At 34.7% G+C, this 11,409-nt stretch overlaps 1 protein-coding gene across 1 annotated transcript; it reads left to right on the top strand.

Annotated features, from left to right (window-relative positions):
• The first annotated feature begins 310 nt into the window (after positions 1 to 310).
• LOC124634090 (spondin-2-like) lies at positions 311 to 11,191 on the top strand. The gene is made up of 7 exons (XM_047169504.1): positions 311 to 632; positions 6,814 to 7,025; positions 7,303 to 7,407; positions 7,730 to 7,909; positions 9,435 to 9,715; positions 10,517 to 10,662; positions 10,967 to 11,191. Exons 1-7 carry the CDS (start codon positions 446 to 448, stop codon positions 11,158 to 11,160), a joined length of 1,305 nt encoding a protein of 434 aa, XP_047025460.1. The 5' UTR covers positions 311 to 445; the 3' UTR covers positions 11,161 to 11,191.
• The last annotated feature ends 218 nt before the right edge of the window (positions 11,192 to 11,409 follow it).

The raw sequence follows: 11,409 nt of genomic DNA, 5'->3' as shown, positions 1-11,409 counted from the left end.
TATGTTTAGTCCTGACATAGATAGACGTCGTGTAGTGAAAATATCTTCTTTTAAATTGTAGCATGCCAATCAGACAGGCAGCAGAAATATAGCATTCCTCATTACAACAAAAATCCCGAACTATATTTTACTATAAATTAATTGCTCAATAGAAAGAAACAGGAAATTCCGGCACTGTATTTTCTTATAACACGAAAAAATGTTTTGGTTTTAAAAATAACCGAGATGCACAAGTCATCGGCTGGCGCGTACGGATCGTCGCCGACGTGTTTATTTCTGTCCGCAGAGAACGAGAATCCAAAATAGAAAAGTCCGTCGCATCTCTCCGGAGCAGTTACACGCACACGGAAACTGTTAACTTCAACAAATTAAACAAATATTCAATTCAATACGAGTTTAAAATTGGAAAGAAAAATATTTGTGTTTTCGCGCACGTCTGTTCGTGATGGCGGTTGTGTGTCGAGTGGCCGCCATCTTGGTTTTGTTCATAGCGTTGTTTGGCTTGGTGGTAGGATGTGACGTCGATGATGTGGCTGTGTACAAAGTGTCGTTGGAGTTCCTTTGGAGTGAGGAGAGGTTCCCCAAGGATTATCCACAGAACCGGCCTAAGGCGCAGTGGTCACAAGTTTTTGGTCAGTAAATAACATAGTTTAACAATGTTTTGGCATAATTTGTAATGTTTGATGACTGCATAAATGGTTAACTTATTGATCTATTTACTATGAGCCATAATTGCTTCAGAGCGTAAAGTTTCGCGTTCGATTCCCCAGTGAAACACAGTGCATTTTGGCTTTTTATCCAATAATACCTATTACATTTCTACGCCGTGGTCTGTCTATCTTCACGGCAAACTCTTAACCAATAATAATGAAACTATAAGTCCTATCTACATATCTTTAAGAGGTAACAATGATGAGAAAAAAAATATTTTTATGTCGGTATCGGGATGTAATGTCCAAATACATAGTTTCCCTGAAATATACTTGAGAACCCGAAATATCAAGTGTTATATGATTCGATATCTATTAAGCCCATCCAGGAATTATCTCCATAATACATAACAATAATAAGCTTAGCAGATTAATCGAGATCTTACCTACTTGACATAAGATTACATTGACGATGAAACTAATAAGGTACCTACTGTCTATTTTCTAAGAGGGATTTACTTATATTTCCTGGACATTCTATATATTACTATGCTTTCGAGCGTGTCTTAAGTAAACACTTGGTTTATCTGTTTACTTTTTTTCATCATTTCAAACATTCTGTAATTTTACCATGAAAGTGTTCCAAACCAACAAAAAGTTCGTTTTGTACTGTGACTGGGATTTTGACCACAAAATTATTGGAAGACATGAATACAGGATCATTCAAAACAATGTGTCTTGTTAAATACTCAAATTAGCTGACGATAAATGTAAGACTTCATAAATATTGTAATGAGACATTAAGTAGTATGTATTACGTGATATTAGTAAGAAACTTGTAATAGATAACCTTTAAAGAATATTCCAAAAGTTCAATTGATTTCAAAATCTAACAATTTCTGTCCCAAACTCAAGTACCCACAAAAAAAAAACAAAAGAAGCTAATCTATTTCTCCCTCTATCTTAACGCGCGACATTTCGCGGTTTCGTCTGCGATAACTCGCTATTTATTTGTCCATCTCGTCTGCACGAGTCACGATCTTATCTCAAATGTAACTTTCCTAAGGTCTAGGTGGACTCATTGTATTGTTGGCTTTCCAATTTATTTGTTCTTTCTATCTATTTTTTTCGTCTTTGCCCTTGAGGGTTTAGTTTTTTTGGTACATTAGGTACCTTGATTAATGGATTAAAGTAATTATTTTAGCGATCGTAACTTCTAGGTGGTTTTATCTGTTTGTGGTCTCTATACGTACATACGTAGGTAATTTGTACCTTTTGTACTACAACAAATATTTTAAAAACATCAAAGTTTGCTTCGATATCCATGAATAAACTTATCACATGCAGAGGAAAACAGAAAGGAAAAGTATTATAAATAATTGTATAAACAATTCGTGCAAAGGGACCAAAATAAAGAGTTAACAAAGTCAAGTTCATACCACGGATTTTGATTACATTAAGGTACACAAGAAACCCTTTTTGATGCCATACTCTTAAAACTCAAGAAAGGAAATGATTAAAACTGAAAATCTTCAAAGGGCAACATGTATTATATATTAGACATGTTATTCAAAGGACAAACCCGTGACCAGAAAACAAAGCTGTCTCCATTATATTATGAGAGTAAAAGATATTGAATTATCTGTGAGAGGGTATAAATCTTCTGGTACGTCGGTATTTGAAAGGCATTTGTCCTTTTTTCGACGCAAAAAAATCCTTTTGTCTGTTTTCAATCAAAAAGGGGAGGTGATAGGGTTGGCAGTGTATAGCAAATCTACTCAAAATAGAACTCGCATATTTTCTGTTCATCTATTCCTTGTTTAGAGGGAGTTTTTTTTTATTTTTATTGCAACACCTTTTTACGATTGCGAGTCAATAAAGACGGGAAAGTGTTTGATTAAAATTTTTGTTGAATATTGAAGATCTTTCGTTCGAGTTTTATTGGTGTCGCTGTTTGATGACCGTCGGAATCGACTCTATAAATAAATTGGTGTGTTTTGATTTCATTTCAATCTGAAAAATAAAAAGAAGATATATGTACGCTTTTCTTGTTTGCTATGACGGGTAAAATACTACATTAAGCATTAATTCAACTACGGCAAAATGATAGTCATGAATTAATGAAAGAAAGGACCATTCTATATGAGACAGAGGCCATCAGGTCAATTTTAATTTACTTGCTATGGAATTTAATCTGCAATCACAATATTAAGAGAGAAGGCATGTGATATAAAATATGCTCTGATGATATACTTAATGACCAATGTTTAACAATTTCGTAGCAGCCCTACGTCACAATATAGGACTTCCACTCAAAATCAGACAGGTTCTAAAGACACATGTTACATAAAAATAGCATTAGATACGAACTTCAGCTCAAAGTGCTCGACGTAAGCTGGGAGACACTGTGACGAAAATGTTCAAGGTGCTACCTATTTTATCTTAATTTTTGTACTGTTTTTCTTGTTTCAGAAAATTTCTGTAGGGAAAAAATTATTTAAAAAAACCTTATACTCATACATACATAATACTTATTTATGTGCTGTAGGTTTTAAGGCAGTTACCATCAAATTATTTTTACTAGCTTCCCACTTTGTCATTTCTTGCTAAAATAATGTAGATAAACTGTAAGTTCAGTACTTACAACAATAACTGGTTGCATTCCACAAACTTACTCGAGAATGCACTTACTTCAGCTAGATGAAAACTAGAATTTAATACCGAAGAGAGAATGAAGATATTAAACAAAATTTCTCCGAACTTTCAGAATGTTCCGTGCAAAATAAATTTAAATGAAACAAAACTGAATTCAGTACAATTCATAAAACTTATAACGGTGAATACTTTAGCAGAAGCTATACGGTGCGAGAGCTTAAGTTGCCAAGTTTCGCACTTAAAGATAACTTAGCCCCAGATATTTTAAGCGAGCTTTCGTTGGGTTAGTTGGTACTCGTATTAAAGGACTCTGACTTTGGAAGTTCGCGAGTGGATGTTTTGTGTTTGATTGTATAGATTATTGTTAGGTATATGAGGACATGTGTTTATATTTATGTACTAAAAATATTATCACGATAAAAAAAGACTAAAAGAGGTTTAATAGCAATCCTTATTGAATGCATTCCGTAGTTCCACTACCATGTATGAGTGCAGTTTGCGCCAATTAACTCGGCATTTCTGGAAAAGCCATTTGACTCATTGACTCATTTATATTTGTTCGCACAGATCTTGCTGTAAGGTTTACCGTGTCCGAAGGTTACTACTGACTCCACAATATTTAAAATATATAACAAAATACTATTGCATACACGTGAGGCGTCAAATGGTTAAGTTCAGAAAAGCAAAGTTAATTTTGGGTCACTGTATGTGCTGATACCTCATAACTTACATTATAAATATGTAGTTGCATTGTAGTGTACCCAGCTCCAACTATCAGACATACTGAATTTAACTCAGTACATTTCTCTGGAGCCCGCTTTTACTAATCCCTAGTACTAATTCTATTGTTTGATATTTAGTTCATCTTCTGGGAAAACGAGTATCATAGATTCCTGGCCTCCATCCAAGTGTTTCTTCCATTGAAACATATTTGCTCTGATTATTATAATTGCTTATTAGAAATTTATACTGAGAACAATGTGCTACAAGCTTCTTAGTACTTTGTACTGCTTCTTTTTCAGCATAAATTCTATCATGTTGGTTTTTAATCCACTATTATTATAAAGAGAAAAGTTTTGTATTTTTGTGTCTGTGTAGATAGAAAGCTCTTTAAGGAACAAAAAAAATCCTCTTTATTATACCTACTATAAAACATATCCATAAATTACGTTGCATTAATTGCATGATTTATTCTAAATAATAATACTAAAATAAAGTATTCACATTTATATCTGAGCTAGAGTTATTTTGGTGGAAGTCGCTTCTTTTCATACTAGAGTTGAATGAACTTCCCATGTTTTGTATCAAAACTTTTACGTTTATTTAGAAAAGTTATATTCGTCTGCGACTTTGAAGATATTGACGACAAAAAGTATTGGATTTATGAAGATGAATATATTTTTATGTTGATAACCTAAATAAATAAGTCATATACTAGACTAACATAATATTTCAATTTTCGATATTAAAATAACATTTAGAACGTAACAAAGATAAATACAGCCCATTAATTTTCAGTCTATCCTTAAAGATAATTCAGTAAAATCTCATAAATACACAGTTCAGCCTATTAATAATTTGAGAGCGCACCCAGACGATGACTATCAAGTAATAATTATAATAAAACGAACATGGCCGGGCTTAGAAAACTGCTATATTTGCATATCTCCGCTTGTTTCCAAGCAAATGGTCTATAAAATGCCTCGATAAAGGCTAAGGTAGCAAACGAGAGCTATTCTGCAAATGCAAATACCATTTCTATTGAAATATTTTAATAGCAATAATATCATCATAATTATTTTCGTGAATTCGAAATTCACACTCACTATTAAAATAAATTTTGAATAAAATAAAAAGTACATTTTGAATTATAACATCATTATAAAGTTCGCTTAGTTGTAAAAACGAATGTGTACTTTAATAATACATTTTACGATTTGTTATTTCAAATTGCTCGTTAATAATAAAATTGTAAGTAATGGCTTTTAGTATTATGAGTTTTTAACATTTGAATATGAAACTATTGAAATGGTTTCAGTGTATAGAGGTTATTTGCGAATCGTATTTGAAATACGATGCTCTGGGTTAGTTGAGCCTGGGTTAGTTGAGCCTGTATGTGAATAATTGCGTGTGGCCAGTTTAAATACCTATATCCCACCCAAAACAAAAATGTGAAAGACTGCCAAGTTCGATAATATGGGAATGCTTCGCCTATAAAAGAAGTGAGATCTGAATAAGTACCAAGTTCCATACACATACCTCAGTTAAAAATAGTTACTTTTTAATGATGTTACTTGGCAAGTTTTAATACAAAATTAAATACTTGAGTCAGTGAGTGTATAGTAAAAATAGCGATTTTCTGACGTCAATATCTCAAGACCTACAATAGGTATATTAATGAAATTTTGTATTTTAGATAAGTGAGGGGGTCTCAACAGATACTAGAAATTTGATATGCGTAAATAAAATAGATTTTGAGTTACAGGGGGGTCGAATTTGGCCCGAAATGGTTAGTGTAATATAACCCACGGCCGGTGTGTCGCCTTTTTTGCTCGAACTTGGCGGACACACTGCCGTGTGTCTAGATATTTTAACTCATTTACTGTCTAACAAAGATTATGATCCAAGTTAGTAGGTTAATAACATACCTACAGTAATAAAAAATACGCCCGGAATCTTTAAAATTCGTCACATGCGGTTTCTATTTACACACTACTTTCTTACTAAGATTGCGAGTCAAAAAACTATAACTTATAAAGAAATACTTATTTGTGAATGGGACAACTGAACCGTTTACCAATCACCTACAAACAGATTTGCCTAACAATAACAACCCTACTAAAACATATATTATTTTCATAACTCAATCCACACTTCAATAAATATTATGCGGAACTCCTTTGAGAATAAACCTGCAGATAGTGAGACGCTTCGATGGACCGTTTCCTTTAGAAGCGTTTACGTTGAATTTAACTTGATATACCGGTATATGCGACAAACGTCTACATCATTTTATAGCCCAACAAATCAATAATAGAGGAACATCAAAATGGAATCTTGGGTGAATGAAATAGAGCGGTGCTGTAACAAGGTCTAATTTGGTTAGTTAGTCTCGATTAGCTTTATAAAACAGATTTCAGAGAGATTTTAAATCCAAGTTTTGAAAGAAATGAAATAGAAGTAAAAGGTTGATAGTTAAACTATTCTATGTCTAAAATTCACCACTCACATAGTCTATGTCTGAACTATATCCATAAAAATTGCCTACTATTAACACCGATGCCAATATACTGTGTTACTGTTATAAGTTTGACCTCTATGTACCTTTATAGAATATGTTGTCTTTGGCAACGGCGAAGCTCTTAAAAGAATGATCCGATTTAGATGATTTTCTTAATATGAAAGCTGGTGTTAGATTAGTGGGTTCTTAGACATTTTTCATCAAAATTCGCCTCAACCATACATAATAATCACAACTCAGTTACATTAACCACCTATTCTGTTCCAGGACAATCCCACTCAGCCAACTACACCCTCTACCACATAGGTTCAGTAGCCAAGCCTTCAGTGAGGGCTTTTTCTCAGTTCGGCAGAATCGATGATCTGGTAAAGGAAGGTGATGATGATCAGCTAGTCTACGACCAGTTCTCGGCAGGAGCAATAGGGGCTGGGGTTGGGGAGACTGAGAACATGGTGTTTGTTGATGGAGGACATAGCTTGGTAAGGATTCGTAATAAGTATTTGTGTGTGACCTTACACCTTAGTTTCCACCAATGGTAGTCTACTTCTCGTCGCGTCGGATCTACTTTGCGTACCAAATATTTCTACTTTGCGTAAAATTGACTACCTAAAAACTAAATATTTCTTCAAATTGCGTAGCTCCTGAGTCAAGCCAAGAAACTCATTGAGTTTACAGTATTTTATACTTGAGAAATCGCTTGCCTCGGAGATTAAAAGGACACCATGCAGCCTTAATAATGAAGTAATTTATTTGCAGGTGTCTCTAATGTGCCGCATGATACCATCGCCTGATTGGTTCATTGGAGTAGACGCTGTGAACCTATGTGTAGACTCCTCCTGGGTGGATCAGATAACACTTGATGTGAGAACTTATTTTAGTTAAATTATTTTATACCCTGTCATGTAGCAAATAAATTCTCGGTTAGGTGCTTTAGCGACTAGGCAAACACTAGATGTGCAAAGAGGTATTAAAGGATTATAATTATTTTATCTACCACTTAAGCAAATATTGAAGTTTGCATATTAATTACTTAAATCAGACAATCTCCAATAACTTCCTTTTTAGTTAACTAAAACTATAAAAAAACTTTGTTTACTACGGCTTAATCTAAAAATTCCTGTGACGTATTACGAAACGTATAACACCTTAGAAGACATTCTTAAATAATTTTGGGTACTTTCAGTTGGAGCCTTTAGATGCGGGTGCAGCAAGTGGTCTGACATTCACAGCTCCTCGTTGGGAGACCACACCCCCTGATCCTGTGACCAGGCACAAACCGAGGCTGCCTGATCATCCAGCTGCTGGCTTCTACTATCCAGAGCTTAGAGAACTGCCTGCGATTGCTAAAGTGGAGTTAACAAAGGTATGTTTCGGAAATTTTGTACTTATGTAGCAATTTTGTTTATTTACTTTTAAACAATTCAAATTTAATTGGCTTGGATCTGGAACTTTTCACTAATATTATACATGTATTGCTGGGAAGTTTATTGCCCCACTTCTTCCCAGCAAAAACACATAGGAAGTGGCGAAGGGCGGGCGTTTTCGGGGTCTTTATTTTTAACGTTCGAAGAGTGCTGATTTATCAAGCTAATTTTAATCGAGTTTGCTTTCTTATTATCATTTACTTTACCTGTGTGCAAGGAGTAATTTACACTGGGCGTGGGTGATACCGCTTCCGGAAACTAGTTCGTCCTAACTAAACAGGCCCAATTAACTAGTAATAACATAATTGCCAACATTAACAATGATCATTTCACTTAACATTTCCCACTTAACAGTAAACACAAAAACGTCGAAATTTCCATATCCCCACCGTCATCTAAACTCCTCGCATCTCGAAGCGTTGTAATGTAACAATTATGTTAATATGAGTACATGATCGCGTTACACAGGCTATCGGGTTACTCTGATACGAAGCTCCAGTGTTTAATCAAATCATTCTGTTCTGCTGTACGTGATAATTTTATGCCTGGGGTGTAAGGTGTAATGTTGTTATTTTGTAGGAAAGTAGCTGTTCCTAGCAACCTGAGGGAACTAGGTACTTCTTAAATATGGATAAGAAGTACATAGCCTTTGGCTTTTCTAAAGATATAGACTATTAGTGCATCTACAAAATTTCATTTAAATCGGTTCAGTAGTCTTGGCTCGACAGACAAACAGAGTTACTTTCGCATTTATAAGATTAAAGCAACTGATGAACTGTTTTACAAGAACATTGTGTTTGATGAATTCGGTATTTCCATTAATGTAAATGTCATGTCTGCGCAACATACAGACATGAAAATCAAAACTAAATAAACACTCGAATTACTAACACAGTTTCCACAGAAAGTAACACTAAATTCTCGGAAAATTCGACCATGAACCACTTTGTACGGCGAACCGCCATTACCGTATAAAATTGCAGTAACATTGTATGAAGGGGCCATTTGTACGAACCCATAGTGCAACCCAGCAATCAACTGTGGAATAATTGCGTTTCTGAATTACATCGTAATGTAAGAGTTAGTGCGCATTCGTTTTTTACACTGTTCAAGTTTGCTGCAGAAATGCGGAAGTTCTTAGAAAAAAAAAAAAAAGTTGTGAGGGAAACTCAGAACAGGATTTCTACATATTTTTTTTTGTAATTTTATTTATTTATTATACATAGCTATCATTACAGGATCTTTATTTTGATTTTATATCCGATTCGACAGAACTGATTGAGACTTTGATTATCTCCTAACTAGTATAGGGAGCCCAAACTTGGGTCATTTTCTCATGAATACATTCATCGTATAATTCGTAATTATCATCGTCATCATCATCATCGCAGTCCACTGCTGGACATAGGCCTCGTAATTCGTAATTATGGAAGAAGAAAATATAATCCATCTATCCTATTTCAGGTGAAACAATATTCAACAAAGGAACTAAACGATTTAGCTCGCAAAGAACTCATGTCAGTTTTAAAAGCTAAAAACGAACATAAAGGACTACCACGACTAACGACAGTTGACACTGAGGATGTTGATGACGTTGAAGATGAAAAGACATATGATCATGATGAAATGACCAGGAATAACCCCATGGATCAGCTGAAAAACTTAGAAGTAGAACCGGTTGGCACACCAAGACCGAATATACCTGAGAACTATGTGGTCGTTGTGACTACACCGACGACTACAACGTAAGTGTTAAAGCCTTTATTTCTAATGCTTCGAGATACAAATCCGGTAGATTTGTAGAATATATCCCAAATATTTTGTTAAATATATAGGTACCTATACAAAATGTAGGTGCGGTCATTTGAATCGTATTTCATCTCACCTCGTCTGGTCCTTACCTAAGTTCAGGATTTGATAAAAATATATACTTCAAAATAAATAGAGGTACTTTGAAAACAGATAGACAGTTTATTTATAAGCTACGTTTTTAATAATAATAATTGCCTAATAGTTTATTAGCCCTCTTTTATGTCATGAACATCTTAAGTGCCATATCAAAATCAAGTGTCTCTAAATGGGAACACCAAATTGCTTTCTGCAGAGACAAATATTTTTTACAAAGCTTGAACACAGAAACCCACTCCAGTCATATTGAAATTGATAGAATTTCATATCGTTACTTACCTTTATTACTTTTCCATTAGTATTAGCATAAGGAATCGTTCATATTACGTCTTGCTGATAGTTGCTACACGAAAAGTATATTACTGTAACGTAAGATACTCTGTCTCTTCGTGATAGACTCATAAAATGTTGAACAGATTTTTATTCAATTTTCACCAATAGGCCGAATAATTGATGATTAAAGTCTTGCAAAGATGAGTTTTGTGGAGTGAGTCGGAGTTGTTTTGACTACACGAAAACTTTCTCGTGTCAATCATGAGATAGTTTTAGATAGTTTGAGATATAACCTATTTGTTCTTATTCGAGAGTCAGTTCCTGAGGTGATAACCATTTTATTCATAGTATTCCATATATTCCAGGACTACAGAAAAAGAATTTGAAGGCGAGCTCAAAAACATGGATGACGTTGTTTTAGCCGTCGCACACGGAAGAAAACTTGGCCTACACAAGCATCTGCCTAGGCACTTCAGGTCACGCCTGCATCATGCTGTTAACAGGATCCAACGTAAGATTTCTGCCAAACCAGTCTTACAGACTTCTTTCACGATCCATTTCCCACACAGAAAAGTTTGACCTCTATCTCATCTGAAAGCAAGCAAAGTTACAATGCGCTTGCCTAGAAGCAACCTGTTTATTCTTAAATTAGAAATAATGTGTTTAGAGTAGGACTAAACTCTCATCAAAGTTCATTTAAATCGGTTCAGTAGTTTTGACGTGATTTTATCGTTTTACGTTTCAGTTGTTGGTCGTCCTACGAAAAAATCCCTTGGAACATTCAACTTGCCTCATGCTTCTTTTTGATTTCACAGCCAATGACTGCCTCGTCTCAGAATGGAGTGCCTGGTCTCCTTGTTCAGCAACCTGCGGTTTCGGCGATAAGCTCCGGTACAGAACTGTTATACGCGAGAAGAAGCCCGGTGGTCGCGACTGTCCCACCCTGACTGATAGGAAACATTGCGGCAATGTCAACTCTTGCGCACATATCGATTATTTTGAATGGTAGATTAATTATCGAATACATTTTAATATTTGAATTTTGTTGTTTTATTTTAGAGATTTCAATAAATGCAAAAAAAAGAACGTTTATCTATCTAATGCACATCAAGGATCATATGGTAACCAATAATAGGCTTTGTATAAATAGAACCCAAACAAAAAACTGCTCTCCACAAAGTAAATTACACAATACTCCCAAAGTATCCAATATATTTGCGAACCACTCAGAATCCTTTACATTCTTTGCCCTTTTACA

The sequence above is a fragment of the Helicoverpa zea genome, chromosome 10 (assembly GCF_022581195.2).
Source record: "Helicoverpa zea isolate HzStark_Cry1AcR chromosome 10, ilHelZeax1.1, whole genome shotgun sequence".
NCBI classification, from domain to species: domain Eukaryota; kingdom Metazoa; phylum Arthropoda; class Insecta; order Lepidoptera; family Noctuidae; genus Helicoverpa; species Helicoverpa zea.
The sequence above is the reverse complement of the archived record's forward strand: the minus strand, read 5'-3'. Positions and strand labels throughout refer to the sequence as shown.